The 18,340-nt window shown below is 46.5% G+C and overlaps 1 protein-coding gene across 3 annotated transcripts in view; it reads left to right on the top strand.

Moving 5' to 3' along the window:
* Positions 1 to 14,772, top strand: part of NUP88 (nucleoporin 88) — a 58,044-nt gene extending 43,272 nt beyond the window's left edge. For all 3 annotated transcript variants that reach the window (XM_068268495.1, XM_068268494.1, XM_068268493.1), the window contains exons 15-17: positions 4,073 to 4,199; positions 4,285 to 4,403; positions 14,509 to 14,772. In XM_068268495.1, coding sequence (XP_068124596.1) covers positions 4,073 to 4,199; positions 4,285 to 4,403; positions 14,509 to 14,572 — 310 coding nt within the window. In that variant the 3' untranslated portion in view covers positions 14,573 to 14,772. The remainder of the gene's footprint in view (positions 1 to 4,072; positions 4,200 to 4,284; positions 4,404 to 14,508) is intronic.
* The last annotated feature ends 3,568 nt before the right edge of the window (positions 14,773 to 18,340 follow it).

Below are 18,340 nucleotides of genomic sequence, written 5' to 3'. Positions count from 1 at the left end.
CGTGAGTAGTCTGGAAACCAAATGTCTCAAAATGACTGTTCAGGGGTATAAGCATCTGCAAATTTTGATGACAGGTGGTCTATGAGGGGGCGAATTTTGTGGAACCGGTCATAAGCAGGGTGGCCTTTTAGATGACAGGTTGTATTGGGCCTGATCTGATGGATAGGAGTGCTAGGGGGGTGACAGGAGGTGATTGATGGGTGTCTCAGGGGGTGGTCAGAGGGGAAAATAGATGCAATCAATGCACTGGGGAGGTGATCGCAAGGGGGTCTGAGGGGGATCTGAGGGATTGGCCGAGTGATCAGGAGCCCACACGGGGCAAATTGGGGCCTGATCTGATGGGTAGGTGTGCTAGGGGGTGACAGGAGGTGATTGATGGGTGTCTCAAGGTGTGATTAGAGGGGGGAATAGATGCAAGCAATGCACTGGCGAGGTGATCAGGGCTGGGGTCTGAGGGCATTCTGAGGGTGTGGGCGGGTGATTGAGTGCCCTAGGGGCAGATAGGGGTCTAATCTGATAGGTAGCAGTGACAGGGGGTGATTGATGGGTAATTAGTGGGTGTTTAGGGTAGAGAATAGATGGAAACACTGCGCTTGGGTGGTGATCTGATGTCGGATCTGCGGGCGATCTATTGGTGTGGGTGGGTGATCAGTTTGCCCGCAAGGGGCAGGTTAGGGGCTGATTGATGGGTGGCAGTGACAGCGGGTGATTGATGGGTGGCAGTGACAGGGGGTGATTGATGAGTGGCAGTGACAGGGGGTGATTGATAGGTGATTGACAGGTAATCAGTGGGTTATTACAGGGGAGAACAGATGTAAATATTGCACTGGCGAATTGATAAGGGGGGGTCTGAGGGCAATCTGAGCGTGTAGGCGGGCGATTGGGTGCCCGCAAGGGGAAGATTAGGGTCTGATCTGATGGGTAACAGTGACAGGTGGTGATAGGGGGTGATTGATGGGTAATTAGTGGGTGTTTAGAGGAGAGAATAGATGTAAACGCTGCGCTTGGGTGGTGATCTGATGTCGGATCTGCGGGCGATCTATTGGTGTGGGTGGGTGATCAGATTGCCCGCAAGGGGCAGGTTAGGGGCTGATTGTTGGGTGGCAGTAACAGGGGGTGATTGATGGGTGATAGGTGATTGGCAGGTGATTGACAGGTGATCAGTGGGTTACTACAGGGAAGGACAGATGTAATTAATGCACTGGCGAATTGATAAGGGGGGGTCTGAGGGCAATCTGAGCGTGTGGGCGGGTGATTGGGTGCCCGCAAGGGGCAGATTAGGGTCTGATCTGATAGGTAACAGTGACAGGTGGTGATAGGGGGTGATTGATGGGTGATTGATGGGTAATTAGTGGGTGTTTAGAGAAGATAACAGATGTAAACAATACATTTGGGAGGTAATCTGACGGCGGGTTTGCGGGCGATCTAATGGTGTGGGTGGGTGATCAGATTGCCCGCAAGGGGCAGGTTAGGGGCTGATTGTTGGGTGGCAGTGACAGGGGGTGATTGATGGGTGATAGGTGATTGGCAGGTGATTGACAGGTGATCAGTGGGTTATTACAGGGAAGAACAGATGTAATTAATGCACTGGTGAATTGATAAGGGGGGGTCAGAGGGCAATCTGAGCGTGTGGGCGGGTGATTGGGTGCCCGCAAGGGGCAGATTAGGGTCTGATCTGATAGGTAAAAGTGACAGGTGGTGATAGGGGGTGATTGATGGGTGATTGATGGGTAATTAGTGGGTGTTTAGAGGAGAGAATAGATGTAAACAATGGATTTGGGAGGTGATCTGATGTCGGATCTGCGGGCGATCTATTGGTGTGGGGGGGTGATCAGATTGCCCGCAAGGGGCAGGTTAGGGGCTGGCTGATGGGTGGCAGTGACAGGGGGTGATTGACGGGTGATTGACAGGTGATCAGGGGGATAGATGCATACAGTAAACAGGGGTGGTGGTCTGGGGAGAATCTGAGGGGTGGGGGGTGATCAGGAGGGGGCAAGGAGCAGGGTAGGGGATAAAAAAAAAATAGCGTTGACAGATAGTGACAGGGAATGATTGATGGGTGATTAGGGGGGTGATTGGGTGCAAACAGGGGTCTGGGGGGTGGGCAGGGGGGGTCTGATGGGTGCTGTGGGCGATCTGGGGCAGGGGGGGGGGAGAAATCAGTGTGCTTTGGTGCAGACTAGGGTGGCTGCAGCCTGCCCTGGTGGTCCCTTGGACACTGGGACCACCAGGGCAGGAGGCAGCCTGTATAATACACTTTGTAAACATTACAAAGTGTATTATACACTTTGTATGCGGCGATCGCGGGGTTAACATCCCGCCGGCACTTCCGTATAGCCGGCGGGATGTTGCGGCGGGTGAGCGGCGCCAGGCGGAGGCGGAGGATCGCGTCACTGATGACGCGATCGCTCCGCCCATGCCCCTACAAGGACCGCCGCCAATTGTCAATACGGCGGTCCTTGCGGGGTGCACTTCCCGGCCGCCAATTGTACATACGGCGGTCGGGAAGTGGTTAAATGTCCAACAAGAAGATTAGGGTGGTTGGTAACACCCCCTGGTGCGATCAGGCCCCTAGCAAAAGTATGCTCAGGACAGATACAATTGTTTCTCATTAGTTTATTCTCACCTCGGATGTCCTTTAATGCGGTTATGTCTTCGTAATATGTTCACGTTATTCAACTTTATTTATAAACCGTTATTTAGCATGAGGCTGCAGTAAACAGAGTCTGAATAGTTTCATGCCTCCCTGCAGTCACATGTATCTAAAATTATTTCTATACAACCTTATTGGTTACTGACACATTTATGTTGTATAGCCCCTTTAACTAAAAGTGGATCCGAGATGAACTTTTACTCATTGCTTAACTGTGTTCCTCTCCTATTGTTTATAGGGCATTCCTCAAGCCAAATACTTTTTTTGTTTTAATACTCTAATTCCCTATAAACTAAACAAGCCTCGCCCACAGGTTTTCAGAGAGCCGAGGCATTTTCAGACAGTAGCAAGGGCTCATGGGAGCTCAGTCTGGGCAGGATGAGGGGGAGGTATTACTAGCCAGAGATTTCAGAGGCAGAAGGGAGGAGGAGGGTGGATTAGGTTTTTTTCACAGGCTGAGTACACAGGCTGAGTTTACAAACAACAAGCCGGCTGTCATTGTATCACAGGAAGAAATAATCATATTCTAGTGAAGCTGTTTGCAGCTAGATTTGCTGTGTAAACTATCTTAACTGTAGATAGGATAAATAGACAAGTTACTTGTTACAGTTAGTTTTTCATCTTGGATCCGCTTTAAAGACCAAGGTGATTGAAATCTATGCCCTGTTTTGGTGGTTATCTGGCTGGCAGGGCGTAGATTTCAATCACCGCCACGGCGCGCATCCGCCGTCTTCGTCACTCCCACCGATCTCACCGCTAAATCCTCGCCGTGTCCCGTCGCAGCTTACTTGCTCTGCCGTTGCTATGACGGCAGAGCCCTGTGAGCCGGTCAGGAGCCGATTTCATTGGCTTCTGGCTGTGTCTATCAATGTAAGCAACTCCCATAGGCTTACATTGATAGACATGATCAGGAGCTAATGAAAGCGGCTCCTGACAGACTCACATGACTCTGGCGTCATAGAGACAGCAGAGTGGATGTCCTAAGGATCCCAGCGTGCGGCGGTGATAGTGGTTGCGGCGGGTATATGCGGCGATTCGTCTGTATTCCGTTGTCATTGTACCAGCGATCTCTGGTCCTTAAGGGGGCAGGGACAGAGACCGCTGGTACTTAAGGGGTTAAATCATGCAACCATGTCTTGTATTTATTTGGTACAGCACTATGGATGATGTGGTAATGACATGACAATGAACGATCATTTCCTTTTTTTTTTTTTTTTCCCCCTAATTGAGCAAAGGCCATATTTTGAATGTCATCCCTTGCCTTCTTCCCTGGATTGTTGTCATACAAGTCCTCAGCTGGTTGTACTGGGATATTGCACCAGACTGCTCCTTTTTTTTAAAAGTGTTTCTGTTTATCAGCCACATCATCATATTGATCATTTTGAGGCGAATTAAACATTTGGTAACGTGTTTTATTAGGATGCAGGCAGTACTGCGCAGCTTCCGAACGCGACTCCGGGTTTTATCAGACAGTGAGCGAGACATGAAGAAAGAACTGCAGGCAATGTCTGAACAGCTGCACCACCTGGCTAATGCAATAAAGCAGGTCTGTACATTGTTTCTCCATGATTGCAACTGTAGCTGAACATTAATTATTTACTTAAAGAACGTTTGTTTCCATTTCAATACAGATCAGAATGAAACTAGCTTATCAGGAGAAGCAGATGGAAAAGGGGAAAAATCCAAGGGCATCAAACCTAACGCTCAGTGATTACCAGAAAAAGACCATCCAGACTGTGTTAAAGGGACAGTAAGTACATACAGTTGAAATTATAATACTACAAACCATTTTATTCTTGCTGTAAACTAGTTATTCAGTGAAATTATTTATGTAGAAAACCATTGCTAGTTTATTAATGTCACACATATAACCCCAAGACCTCCCTCTGCCGATGCCTAACCCCAAGACCTCCCTCTGCCGATGCTTTACACCCCCAAACTCAAAGCCGCGATTTGCGCCCACTATATAATGCCGCAAGTTGCATATTGGTATGCCTCGGTGCCCACGATTTTATCTGTTGCCCATATTTCCCTTTGCCACAATTTGCACCTCTTATAATGGGTGCCTCTGGCGGCGCCCTTTTTTCCACAAGGGTTCCTGCGCCCCCTTTTCCTGTTTTTGACTATGGACACCAAATGTAGGTGATAAGAGAATACATACATTAGCTGGATTTATTTTTCTTATTGTGTAGTTGTAAAAAAAAAAAAAGGATTATGTTCTCATGGTTGGTGGTTCTGCATAGAAGTAATTCATGCAGCTGTAATGACCCAAGATGTCCCACACCTGTGCCAGTGTTCCTCTGTTCAGATGTCTGGTCAGTGCCTTTGCTGCAACATCCCTCACTTTCCTGTGGCTTCATGAAACAGACATTGGCCTTAATTCACTAAGCTTATCTCCTGTCTTTAATAACTCTTCTAGAGTTGTTACCATGGTGATAAGGCATGTAGTAGTATTCAGGAAACATTTTACCTCAGGCAAACCTAAAGTTAACTCTTCTGTCTTTAAGTTAACTCTTTAATCCTTAAAATAACTCCAGAGTTAAAGACAGGCTGTTCATTAACTGCGTGTGAAAATAACTACAGAGGAGGTAAATTAACTACAGAAGAGGTAACGTAAGGAATTAAGAGATAAGATAACTCTTACTAGTGGAGGTAAGTTTTCTCTTGCCTTATTATCTCCAGCATGATCTTAGTGAATTGAGGCCAAAGTCACTTCCTGCTATCCAGGGCAGTGTATGTTTCTAGACCAGTGGTTCCCAACCTTTTCCGGCCCGGGGAACACTGCCTGACCGGGGGGGGGGGGGCGGCGGCGATGACGACGGGCGGAGTTGCGGCTGCATAGCTAACATAGTTGCCCCAGTGTAGGGAGTTTAGTTGCCTCAGTATAGCCAGTATAGTGCCCCAGTATAGCCAGCATAGTGCCCCAGTATAGCCAGCATAGTGCCCCAGTATAGCCAGCATAGTGCCCCAGTATAGCCAGCATAGTGCCCCAGTATAGCCAGCATAGTGCCCCAGTATAGCTAGTATAGTGCCCCAGTATAGCCAGAATAGTGCCCCAGTATAGCCAGCATAGTGCCCCAGTATAGCCAGCATAGTGCCCCAGTATAGCTAGTATAGTGCCCCAGTATAGCCAGAATAGTGCCCCAGTATAGCCAGTATAGTGCCCCAGTATAGCCAGTATAGTGCCCCAGTATAGCCAGAATAGTGCCCCAGTATAGCCAGCATAGTGCCCCAGTATAGCCAGCATAGTGCCCCAGTATAGCCAGAATAGTGCCCCAGTATAGCCAGAATAGTGCCCCAGTATAGCCAGCATAGTGCCCCAGTATAGCCAGCATAGTGCCCCAGTATAGCTAGTATAGTGCCCCAGTATAGCCAGCATAGTGCCCCAGTATAGCCCCCCAGTATAGCTAGTATAGTGCCCCAGTATAGCCCCCCAGTATAGTGCCCCAGTATAGCCAGTATAGTGCCCCAGTATAGCCAGTATAGTGCCCCAGTATAGCCAGAATAGTGCCCCAGTATAGCCAGAATAGTGCCCCAGTATAGCCAGCATAGTGCCCCAGTATAGCCCCCCAGTATAGCTAGTATAGTGCCCCAGTATAGCTAGCATAGTGCCCCAGTATAGCCCCCCAGTATAGCTAGTATAGTGCCCCAGTATAGCTAGCATAGTGCCCCAGTATAGCCCCCCAGTATAGCTAGTATAGTGCCCCAGTATAGTGCCCAAGTATAGCTAGTATAGTGCCCCAGTATAGCCAGAATAGTACCCCAGTATAGTGCCCCAGTATAGCTAGCATAGTGCCCCAGTATAGCCCCCCAGTATAGCTAGTATAGTGCCCCAGTATAGTGCCCCAGTATAGCTAGTATAGTGCCCCAGTATAGCTAGTATAGTGCCCCAGTATAGCCAGCATAGTGCCCCAGTATAGCCCCCCAGTATAGCTAGTATAGTGCCCCAGTATAGTGCCCAAGTATAGCTAGTATAGTGCCCCAGTATAGCCAGAATAGTACCCCAGTATAGTGCCCCAGTATAGCTAGTATAGTGCCCCAGTATAGCTAGTATAGTGCCCCAGTATAGCCCCCCAGTATAGCTAGTATAGTGCCCCAGTATAGTGCCCAAGTATAGCTAGTATAGTGCCCCAGTATAGCCAGAATAGTACCCCAGTATAGTGCCCCAGTATAGCCAGAATAGTGCCCCAGTATAGCTAGTATAGTGCCCCAGAATAGTGCCCCAGGATAGCCAGTATAGTGCCTCCCGCCCGTCCCCACGGCCAACGCTGTTATTACCTTAACAGCTGCCGCTCTCCCCTCTCCAGCGCGTGTATATTCTAGCAGCGTATCTCCGGCTGCTCTGTCTGTGTGATGCGGAAGGAAGCATCCGGGCAGCGGCTTCCTGTAACGGCGATATGTATCGCCGTTACTATGGGAACCGAGCCCTCCCTCCTTCCGCATCACACAGACAGAGCAGCCGGAGATACGCTGCTAGAATATACAGGCGCCGGAGAGGGGAGAGCGGCCGCTGCTATGCTAATAACAGCGGCGGCACGGGCGGGAGGGGGAGAAGAGGACGGCACACCAGGCAACGTTCCGCGGCACACTAGTGTGCCGCGGAACACTGGTTGAAAAACAACCGAAGGCAAGCATTGCCCAGTTCCCAGACAGTGTTAGAAAATTGTATCAGGCTGCAAATGAAAAAGACAATTTTTTAATATTTTTTAATAGTATGAAGTTACAAAATAACCTGTATAACAGGTATTTTTTCTTTTTTTATAACTGAAGTGAAGTTGCACTTTAGGGTGTGGATGAGAAGTAGATCACTGGAGTCGCTTGAGCTAGGCTTTTTTTCTCTGTATATGAGTCATTTTTGCTTGATCTGATAATTAGACCAGAGCTGTAGGAAATCCGGGTGATATTATATGTGAAGATGGTGCTTCATAGTTCATTAAAACATATCAGGGTAACAGATTCAGAATTACAGACAGACAATGCAACTGTAGTAGCCCGTGATTTAAACTTTTAGAAAAGGTGAAATAAGTCTAAATTAAATGTTTTTGCATTATGGTGAAAAATTGTGAAATGTAAAATATGTGCAAACCTAGACAAATAAGTACGTTTTTTCCAGAGTAAAATGAGTCATAAATTACTTTTCTACTATGTTGCTTTCACCTACAGTAGGTAGTAGAAATCTGACAGAAGCGACAGGTTTTGGACTAGTCCATCTCTTCATAGGGTATTCTCAGGGATTTATTTATTTTCAAAAGCACCTAGTGAATGGCAGTTGCTCTGTCCAACTGCCAAAAAACAGTAGCAAGTGTAGCAAGCAGGGAAGCTGGCCAGCAGCATTGTTTAAATCCTTTTTAGGGAATATCTTTACAAAGAAGAAAAGCCTTGCTGATAATCCCCTATGAAGAGATAGACTAGTCCAAAACCTGTCACTTCTGTCAGATTTCTACTACCTACTATAAGTGACAGCAACATAGGAGAAAAGTAATTTATGGCTCATTTTACTCTGGAAAAAACATACTTATTTGTCTGTTTGCACATATTTTAAATTTTTCACTGTAGTGCCCCTTTAAGGTAAACTGAATTACTTTAACCTCCCTGGCGGTTAATTTTTTTTGCCAAATAAGCAAAAATCCTTTTTTTTATTTTTTTATTGTTTTGTGTTTCATGTAAAGCTACCAGAGTGGTAGCTACATGAAACACCACTAGAGGGCGCATGTGTCCCTCTAGTGGGATCGTCGCCGGCATCAATAGCAAACAGGGGAACGCGTATATAACGTGCTCCCCTGTTTGGCTACTCCTGTCGCCATGGCGACGATCGGAATGACGTCATGGACGGCAGCCGACGTCCTGACGTCAGACGCCTCCGATCCAGCCCATAGCGCTGCCCGGAACTCATTGGTCCGGGCAGCGCAGGGCTCTGGCGGGGGGGGCCTCTTCTGCCGCTGCGAGCGGGCGATCGCCGCAGAGCGGCGGCGATCAAGCTGTGCGCGCGGCTAGCAAAGTGCTAGCTGCGCGCACAGCACTTTAAATGGCACAAATCGCCCCACCAGGGGCTGAGATATCTTCCTGCGCGGCATAGCCTGAGCTCAGCTCGGGCTTACCGCTAGGAAGGTTAAAGGACAACTGTTACAAGAGGGATCTGTAGGCTGCCATATTTACTTCCTTTTAAACAATACCAGTTGCCTGGCGGTTCTGCTTGTCTATTTGGCTGCAGTAGTGTCTGAATCAAACAAGAAATAAGCATGCAGATAAACTTGTCAGATCTGACAATAAAATGAGAAACGCTGCATACTTGTTCAGGGTCTATAGCTAAAAGTATGAGGCAGAGGATCAGCAGGATAGCCAGGCAACCGGTATTGTTTAAAAGGAATTAAAGAGACACTGAAGCGAAAAAAAAATATGATATAGTGAATTGGTTGTGTACTATGAATAATTACTAGAAGATTAGCAGCAAAGAAAATATTCTCATACTTTTATTTTCAGGTATATAGTGTTCTTTTCTAACATTGCATTATTCTATAATATATGCAGATTACACAACACTCAGCATTCAAAATGATTCTTTCAGAGCAGTCTGTGAAGTAATGACCTCTCCTCTAGCAGAGAAAAAGTAAACAGTTCACTTACAGTTGAGATAATAAAAGTCAGATAACATAGCAAAGAAATGAACAGCGCTACTTAAAAACAGATGAGTGCTTACCTGCAAAAAAGTGCACACCCCACTCATGGGATTCAAATACACAATGAGCATACACATGACCTGTCTACCACTTGGAGGATGTTAGTTTCACTAACAATTTGCAATTTGTTAGGTACTTGTCCCTCCCACTGTCGAAGAAGTCTTTCCTCCATGGGAGGGGACCTAACACTAACTAAATTCTACCTATGCATATGCATAGCCTGGGCGCGCTACCAGTAAAATTGAGAATTGCGCAAAAAAAGTGGAATCAGCGCATCACCAGGCCGCCTCTGAATGGCCCCAGCTGAGCAAATTGTTAGTGAAACTAACATCCTCCAAGTGGTAGACAGGTCATGTGTATGCTCATTGTGTATTTGAATCCCATGAGTGGGGTGTGCACTTTTTTGCAGGTAAGCACTCATCTGTTTTTAAGTAGCGCTGTTCATTTCTTTGCTATGTTTGATTGATTTATTTCTGGTCAGCTGCTCCCACTTAATAGTTTTCCTTTGGTGTATATGCAGAGCCTCTGTTTGGGTTCAAGGTGCGTTTGCAGTTTCTGGGGGGGCTCAGCGCATCTCTGAGCTGGGGCCATTCAGAGGCGGCCTGGTGATGCGCTGATTCCACTTTTTTTGCGCAATTCTCAATTTTACTGGTAGCGCGCCCAGGCTATGCATATGCATAGGTAGAATTTAGTTAGTGTTAGGTCCCCTCCCATGGAGGAAAGACTTCTTCGACAGTGGGAGGGACAAGTACCTAACAAATTGCAAATTGTTAGTGAAACTAACATCCTCCAAGTGGTAGACAGGTCATGTGTATGCTCATTGGGCTCTATTCTCAAAGACTTCCCGCATGCGGTAAAGTACATGCGGGAAGTTTGCACCCAAAATACCGTCAAGTTTGCATTCTCTAAATTTTCCGCATGTTTTTCCCGCATGCGGAAAAAGTGTGGTAAAAGTGCGGGATTCATGCGGAGAACTTTCCGCAAAAGTCGGTATTTTCCGCAATAAAAGATCAATTCTCAAAAATGTTCAGGCGCATCATTTCGTCGTTAATTACCGATTTTTTTTATCACCTACAAGTAGTAGGTGATATATTCCGAATCCCATTGACTTTAATGAAGTGTGGAGGCTTAAAGGCTGTGCTTGCTGGACTTTAACTTTTTTTTTTAAACACTTTTTCATCCGACCTTTTTACCGCATGATTCCCGCATGAATAATGGCTGTTTCCGCATCTTTTTTCCCGCATGCGGCAAACATGCGGAAAATGTTAGTGAATGCTAAAAAAATGCGGAGTTTACCGCTGGCGGGAATTTACCGGTAAAATTTTGCGGTACTTTTGGCTCTTTGAGAATAGAGCCCATTGTGTATTTGAATCCCATGAGTGGGGTGTGCACTTTTTTGCAGGTAAGCACTCATCTGTTTTTAAGTAGCGCTGTTCATTTCTTTGATTTGATTTATTTCTGGTCAGCTGCTCCCACTTAATAGTTTTCCTTTGGTGTATATGCAGAGCCTCTGTTTGGGTTCAAGGTGCGTTTGCAGTTTCTGGGGGGGCTCAGCGCATCTCTGAGCTGGGGCCATTCAGAGGCGGCCTGGTGATGCGCTGATTCCACTTTTTTTGCGCAATTCTCAATTTTACTGGTAGCGCGCCCAGGCTATGCATATGCACAGGTAGGTTTTAGTTAGTGTTAGGTCCCCTCCCATGGAGGAAAGACTTCTACGACAGTGGGAGGGACAAGTACCTAACAAATTGCAAATTGTTAGTGAAACTAACATCCTCCAAGTGGTAGACAGGTCATGTGTATGCTCATTGTGTATTTGAATCCCATGAGTGGGGTGTGCACTTTTTTGCAGGTAAGCACTCATCTGTTTTTAAGTAGCGCTGTTCATTTCTTTGCTATGTTTGATTGATTTATTTCTGGTCAGCTGCTCCCACTTAATAGGTTTCCTTTGGTGTATATGCAGAGCCTCTGTTTGGGTTCAAGGTGCGTTTGCAGTTTCTGGGGGGGCTCAGCGCATCTCTGAGCTGGGGCCATTCAGAGGCGGCCTGGTAATGCGCTGATTCCACTTTTTTTGCGCAAAAGTCAGATAACAGCCCTCTCCAGGACTAACTTAGTCAGAGAGCTTAATGGCTTGTTTGCATAGAGATAACAACTGGAGTTTCTCAACTCTTCAGGTGGCCATACACTGGCCCGATTCGCGGCCGTTTCGACAGCAGATTCGATCCTGGGATCGAATCTGCTGCCAATCGTTCGCACTAAACGCACCCGCCGTGCGGGAAATTACCCTCGCTCGCCCGCGGGTAGGGAGCGCGTCGCTAGCGGTGGCCGATCCGATCAGGTATACATTACCTGACGCTGGCTCCCGGGCGTCTTCTCCGCATCTTCTCCGCGCTGCACCCGCTCCACCCCGGCGCTTCCTGTCACTGCAGTGACCAGGAAGTTCAAATAGAGAGCGCTCTATTTGAACTTCCTGGTCACGGAGTGACACAGGAAGCGCCGGGATGGAGCGGGTGCAGCGTGGAGAAGACGCCCGGGAACCAGCGTCAGGTAATGCATGGCAGGCGGCAGCGGCGGCTCCACAGATTGTGATCGGTTTCAGGCTGAAATCGATTCACAATCTGTTTGCAGTAAAGGCAGCCATACGATCCCTCTCTGATCAGATTCGATCAGATAGGGATCTGTCAGCTGGTCGATCTAATGGCAAATCGACCAGTGTATGGCTACCTTTACTGTACTGGAAACCATTAGACTGATGTATCTGATCTTAATGTTTTATTTCTTAGCTGTACTACACATACAAATCATATAATTTTTTTTTCGCTTCAGTGTCTCTAACTATGGCAGCCTCCATATCCCTCTCATTACAAATGTCCGTTAAAGTAAACCAGAGCTGGCATAAATGAAAGAATTCATACTTACTTGGGCTTCCTCCAGTCCCTTGCTGTCCTCCCGCGGTCTGCCATTCAGCCGCGGTAACTGGCTCAGTCACGTTCAGTCTGGACGCCGGCGAGGTACTCGCACGTGCTTGTGGGGTTGGAGGAAGCCCCGGGTAAGTTTCAATTCCTCCATTTATGCTAGCTCTGGTACTCTTTAAAGATAAGATTTAAAGAGGAGCTGTCAGCCATACTGCCTCAGAAAAAAACACATCTATATAAGTAGATAAATACTTGCTCTACTTACATAACATATGTACTGCACTGTCCACATTTTGATTTTAGTGATTTTTTTCTATAGTAAAAAAAAAAATAATCAACTGTCTATTTTGAAGCCAATCCTGATGTAATTTCCTCCCTTACTCTCCTCTGCCTGATTGTGTATTCATTGCCCACCCTCCTCTGTCTTCAGACACTCCCACCTAGCTCTGAGTGATTTTCTCAGCATGAGAGAAATTGTCTAACTGGAGAGGAACAGAGGTGTGGGAGGAGCACCCGGGAGGGAAAGAGGCTTCAGCCAATCAGGCTGCATTAGTTATGCCTGAGGGGAAAAGGGGAGGAAAGTAAGAACGAAAAAAGAAAACCCAGCATGCCCTGCAACTTCCTTTGTGCAGCAGATGTACCAAATAAGAGCCAGGGAAACTGGGGAATTATGATTTATGGAGATTAAAAATAATAGTGATTTTTAACTTTTGAATTGCCTGGTTAGCATCCTTATTACTTGTTTACCAGATAAAAATAAAGAATTGATTGTATGCCCGACAGTTACAATTTAAGGTACATACACTACACTATAACTGTCAACTTTAGGGATCGAAAATGGACCGTTCTGGTCACAAGCTTCTATAGCCTAAGCACTTGTCATCACTTGAGTGACGTGTACCTTTGCAATGTGGGCAGGGTAGACAGTTGTGCAGTTCTTGGTGGAGCAGCTTCTCTTAGGTAGAGTAAGGAGGGGACCAATGAGCTGGGTAGTTTTTTTTCTTAAATCGCTTAATGGAACGTCTAAGGTAAGTTCAGTTTGGTGTATATATGAGGCTTTAGAGATTGTTACCGCCAGTAATGGATGGCCAGTTCAGGGGCTTGTAGGATCTCATATATGGATGGCCATGTCCAGCAACAAAGGTAATATCCGAGCTGGAAAAAGACACCTACTTATCTGGAGCATCCTCCAGCCCCTAGCAGCAGCTATGTCCCTCGCCGCAGCTCTGCTGTCAGCCGCTGGCTCCCAGTCCCCGAAGGTGCAGAGGCCGACCCTGCCAGGTCGTCCTCTACAGCACCTGCGTGAGCGTCGCTGTGAATCACTTGCACGTGGTGTGGAGTGTACTGCGCAGGCATGATCCCTACTGGTCTGCAATGTGGCCGTTCTCATACAAGGATGAAGCGCAGCTGCAAAGAAGAGGGTTCCAGCTAGCAATGGTGGAGTCGATGAGGACTTGAGAAGCCTCTGGATCATTCATTTGGTATGTAAGTATCTGAGTCTCTTTCCCCCCCTCAAGTTATAATTGTACTTGTGTAGGGAGCCCTGGGAAACGTGCACAAATTAGATTATCTGTGCAGATGGAAACCTCACCTTACCCCCAGAAACTGTCTTGGATATATAAAACTACATTAATCTTTAAAAATTAAATCTGACCAAAAAACTTCTGTCGCCGCTGCTACTTCAGTAATTACTATGATCGGTGGCGATCGTACGTGATCAGGAGCTAATCTCCATGGCTGGGGAGATGTTGGCTGTTATATGACAGCTTAAAGGGAACCTAAACTGAGAAGGATATGGATTTTTCCTTTTAAAATAATACCAGTTGCCTGATCTCCTGCTGATCCTGTGTCTAATACTTTTTAGCCACAGCCCCTCAACAAGCATGCAGATCAGGTACTCTTACTGAAGTCAGACTGGATTAGCTGCATGCTTGTTTCAGGGTTGTGATTCAGCCACTGCTGCATCCAGAGAGATCAGCAGGACTGCAAGGCAACTGGTATTAAAAGGAAACATCCATATCTCTCTCAGTTAAGGTTCCCTTTAATCTCCCCGTTCGAGTGTGATCGCATCGGGAGCGGCAGGAGTTCAAGGACATTAGTTACATCCCGTCAGCAGCAGGCAGCCACAGAGGACGTCATTGTAACATCCTTGGTCCCAAAGTTGTTGCAGGCTACTGTTGTATATGGCATTTCTGTTTTGATTGGTATATTGGGTGCACATTTATTTATATATTCTATTTATATTCTCACTTACTTCTTATTTTAGGGCTGAACTTATTCAAGAAATGGTGAAAGAAATAAATACTATACGAAGTCATGTGAACTTTTAACTCCAAGGATGTGTATAATGGATATTTATGGAGACTGTACATTATGGGACCAGCAGCACAGGTTTATGGATCACGCATTTGGTGCACTGATTGGCTTTATTTAGGTCAATGGATTTCTACCAGTTTTAACCTTGTATAGAATGTACTTTTGTTTTGGTCATGTGCCTTTGTAAAAAAAATAAAATATACAGAATACAAAAGTATGAGCTTGATAACTATTGTCTCAATGTGCTTTGGATGCTGTAAAATGGGTATTAAACTGAATTACAAAGTGGGTCAAAACTGAACGCTGGGACTAAGACATGGGCCAACCAAAATGTCTGGTGGTCACTTTCCTCCCTTTATACATTTTCCTGGTGTCTAGTGACTCCCCTATACCGTTCCCTAATGTCTACTGCTTTCCCCCTCCCTCCCCATATCTTTTCCCTAGTGATCTACAGTGGGCTAAACATAATGCACCAAGTGTGAAAACCACTTGATGGCCAAATTTGATGACTCTCGGCGACTATTTGGCCCGTGGGCCAGAGTTTGACATGTATGCTGTAAAATAAAGTGTATATAAGTGCTGTGACGTCAAGGAGATCTTTACTGCTACTTCTTATCCTAAGGCCTAGAAAAATGCATGTAGAGTTTTCACCATTCTAGTTTAGGTTCTAAGAGCACATCAGAGCTATAAATACTACTGAACTTCACAGAAGTTGTTTTTTCTTCAATGTCGACGGCTATGCTAAAATGTCACTGCTTTTCAATACATGTGAGCAGAATTCAACAAAGCTTTATTGTACCCGTTGTTTGCTAATACATTTACTTTAAAAGGCATGCACCCAATAATTCCTACAAGCAGTTACAGGCCAAGAGGTGGACAGGCTCTATAGATTTTTAGTGAATGTGTAACTACGCTTTTTTTTTTTTTTTTTACCAGTTCGTGTTCCACAGTTTTTACCCTTTAAGGTTCCTGACATTTTTGACACTTCAGCTGTGGTGCTTTGATACAGCAGTAACTTGTTAATTTCTTGCCAGCCGTTCCACGCCGTGAACGTGGCGGCAGCTCTAGGACCGCTCCACGCTGATTGGCGTGAACGGCCTATGGGGTTAGCAGGAGAGCGCACGTGCTAATACGCGCACATCTCCGCTTGGAAGGCGAAACTCTGCTCCGCCTTCAGTCTCCCAGCGGCGATCGCCACTTGGAGACTGTTAGACGGCGAAACTGCCGTCTAGTATACCTGTACAGCACTGCGATCTAAGACAGCGCTGTACTTGGGACAGCCGTATGACACAGAAGCGATCGTTGGTGATAGGCTGAAGCTTATCACAGCCGATCACAATGATTGGCTGGCTGGGGGAGGGAGGGAAAATACATTAAAAAAATACACTTTTTTAAATAAAACAACCTAAATATTTATAATAAAAAAAATAAACTAGAGCGATCAGACCCCATCAACAGAGAGCTCTGTTGGTGGGGAGAAAATGGGGGGAGGGTGATCACTTGTGTGCTGAGTTGTGCAGCCCTGCAGCCGGCCCTTAAAGCTGCAGTGGCCCAATTTAGGAAAAATGGCCTGGTCTTTAGGTGGGTTTAGCACCGCGGTCCTTAAAGTGAACCTAAATCCATGGGAAAAAAAATGAGATGAACTCACCTGGGGCTTCCCTCAGCCCCCTGCAGCCGATCGGTGCCCTCGCCGGGATCAGCATCAGACATCTGCAAACTGGAAGAACATGAATACGTTCATCAAACCCTATCGGTTGGATTTGATGTCAGCAGGAGACCAATCCTTTGGAAGAAAGGTCCCGCAAGCTGTGGTCCCTCCCTAAGGTGGGTGATACTTAGTTATCATCTCTCAAAGTCACTGTCCTGGTTTTTTTCATCTAACCCTCCAGGATTAGTTCCTGGTAATTCTATTTTTACTAACCCTCCAGGACAGTCCTAGTTCCCGCCCATAAGCAGATAATTTTGATGTGGGTGAAGATAAAAGTAAGGTATCCTATATACAAGGTTCCGGTCATTCAACACAACTGAGGTGGGATACCAGGGGAACAAAGTTATAGTGAGCTCACGCAGGCGTTTCCTGTTCCTGGGGGTGGAGCCCTATCTCAAAGTCACTGTCCTGGAGTGTTAGTAAAAATAGAATTACCAGGAACTAATCCTGGTTTTCCCACCGATATACAGCAGATTCGATCACTGCCCCGGCAGGAAGTTCAGTGAAGCCAACCAGCTGGACCTGGAGACCAGCGCGGAGAAGACGACAGTGGAGACTGGGGGAGTTGCGCCGGCCGGAGCAGGTAATGTATAGCTGGCGGGGAGGGGCGGTGATCAGTTTCATGCTGAAATCGATTCACAATCTGTTTGCAGTAAAGACAGCCATACGATCCCTCTCTGATCAGAGAAGGATCTATCTGTTGGTCGATCTGATGGCAAATCGACCAGTGTATAGCTACTTTAAGAGGAATTGGATAAAATGTTCAGGTACTGTAGGAGAGATTAGCAGCGCTTCCAGACAGATGCTGCACCCAAATTTACTACCTGCATAGATGCAGAGTTAGTTTTTCGAGGTCTGCACATTTGTGCAGGTAGTTAATTTTGGGTGCAGCATCTGTCTGGAAGTGCTGCCAATATCTCCTGCTGTACAACCTAAGTATAAGCATGGCTAGCTGCATCTATGTGCTTAAGTTTGCATTCAGATTTTTAGATTGGGGATTAGTGCATAATTGGCATATGATTTGTATTCAAGGTGTGTATTTTAGCCCCTGGGGGATCTGCACGCCTCTGTTGGTTTCATTTGCAGCTTAGGAGCACTGTCAATTGTTTGCTGTCACTTCAGCAGTACTGCTACTTGTGTTTGCTAAAAAAACAAAACATATCTGATGATTGAAAACTGATCGAGAAAGCCTGAATGGTTTCAAATGTGCAAAACCCAACTAGATAACTCTAGCATAGCCATTGTTAGTTATCCAGTCTCCCTTATCAATTTTTATGTTGGCTCCCTAAGGTAAGCACAGTTTCCTTCATACTGGCTCCAGATACAGCTGTGCATTGTCCCTTTCTTGTTTGCCCCTATTGGCTGCCATACACTGGTCAATTGCCACCAGATCGTCCAGCAGATAGATCCCTCTGTGATCGAATCTGATCAAAGAGGGATCTATTGGCTGCCTACACTGCAAACAGATTTTGAATTGATTTCACTATGAAACCGATTCACAATCTGTGGAGCTGACGCTGTACATATTACCTGATCCGGCCTGCTAGAGTCCCCGGTCTCTGCTGCCTCTTCTCCGTTCTCTCTTCTCTGCGCTGGGCTCCAGCTTCGCTTTACTTCCTGCTGGGGGAAGTTTAAACAGTAGAGGGTGCTCTACTGTTTAATTAAACTTCCCCCGACAGGAAGTAAGTGAAGCCAGCCGGAATCCAGCACGGAGAAGAGACAGCGGGGACACGCGCCGGCAGAACAGGTATTGTATTACCGCTAGCGTCGGACATTCGAACGCCGCTATTGACGCACTCCTGACCCGCCGGTGATCAAGCAAAATCTTCCGCGCGGACAAATCGATGGGAACAATAGATTTTGGAAGGAAATCGATCGTTTGGTCAGCGTTTGCGCAACAATTTCAAAGCAGATTCGATCACCGTGATTGAATCTGCTGTATATTGGCGGGAAATAGTATAAGTGAATGGGCCCCTTTTGAAAATTTGGCTTTAGATGAACACCAGATCTTTGTATGCATGATAACAGCCAGGAGGAGGTGGGCCTGCGGTGATCACGCTAATCATTCTAGTCC

Source organism: Hyperolius riggenbachi, chromosome 2, assembly GCF_040937935.1.
Source record: "Hyperolius riggenbachi isolate aHypRig1 chromosome 2, aHypRig1.pri, whole genome shotgun sequence".
Taxonomy (NCBI): domain Eukaryota; kingdom Metazoa; phylum Chordata; class Amphibia; order Anura; family Hyperoliidae; genus Hyperolius; species Hyperolius riggenbachi.
The sequence above is the reverse complement of the archived record's forward strand: the minus strand, read 5'-3'. Positions and strand labels throughout refer to the sequence as shown.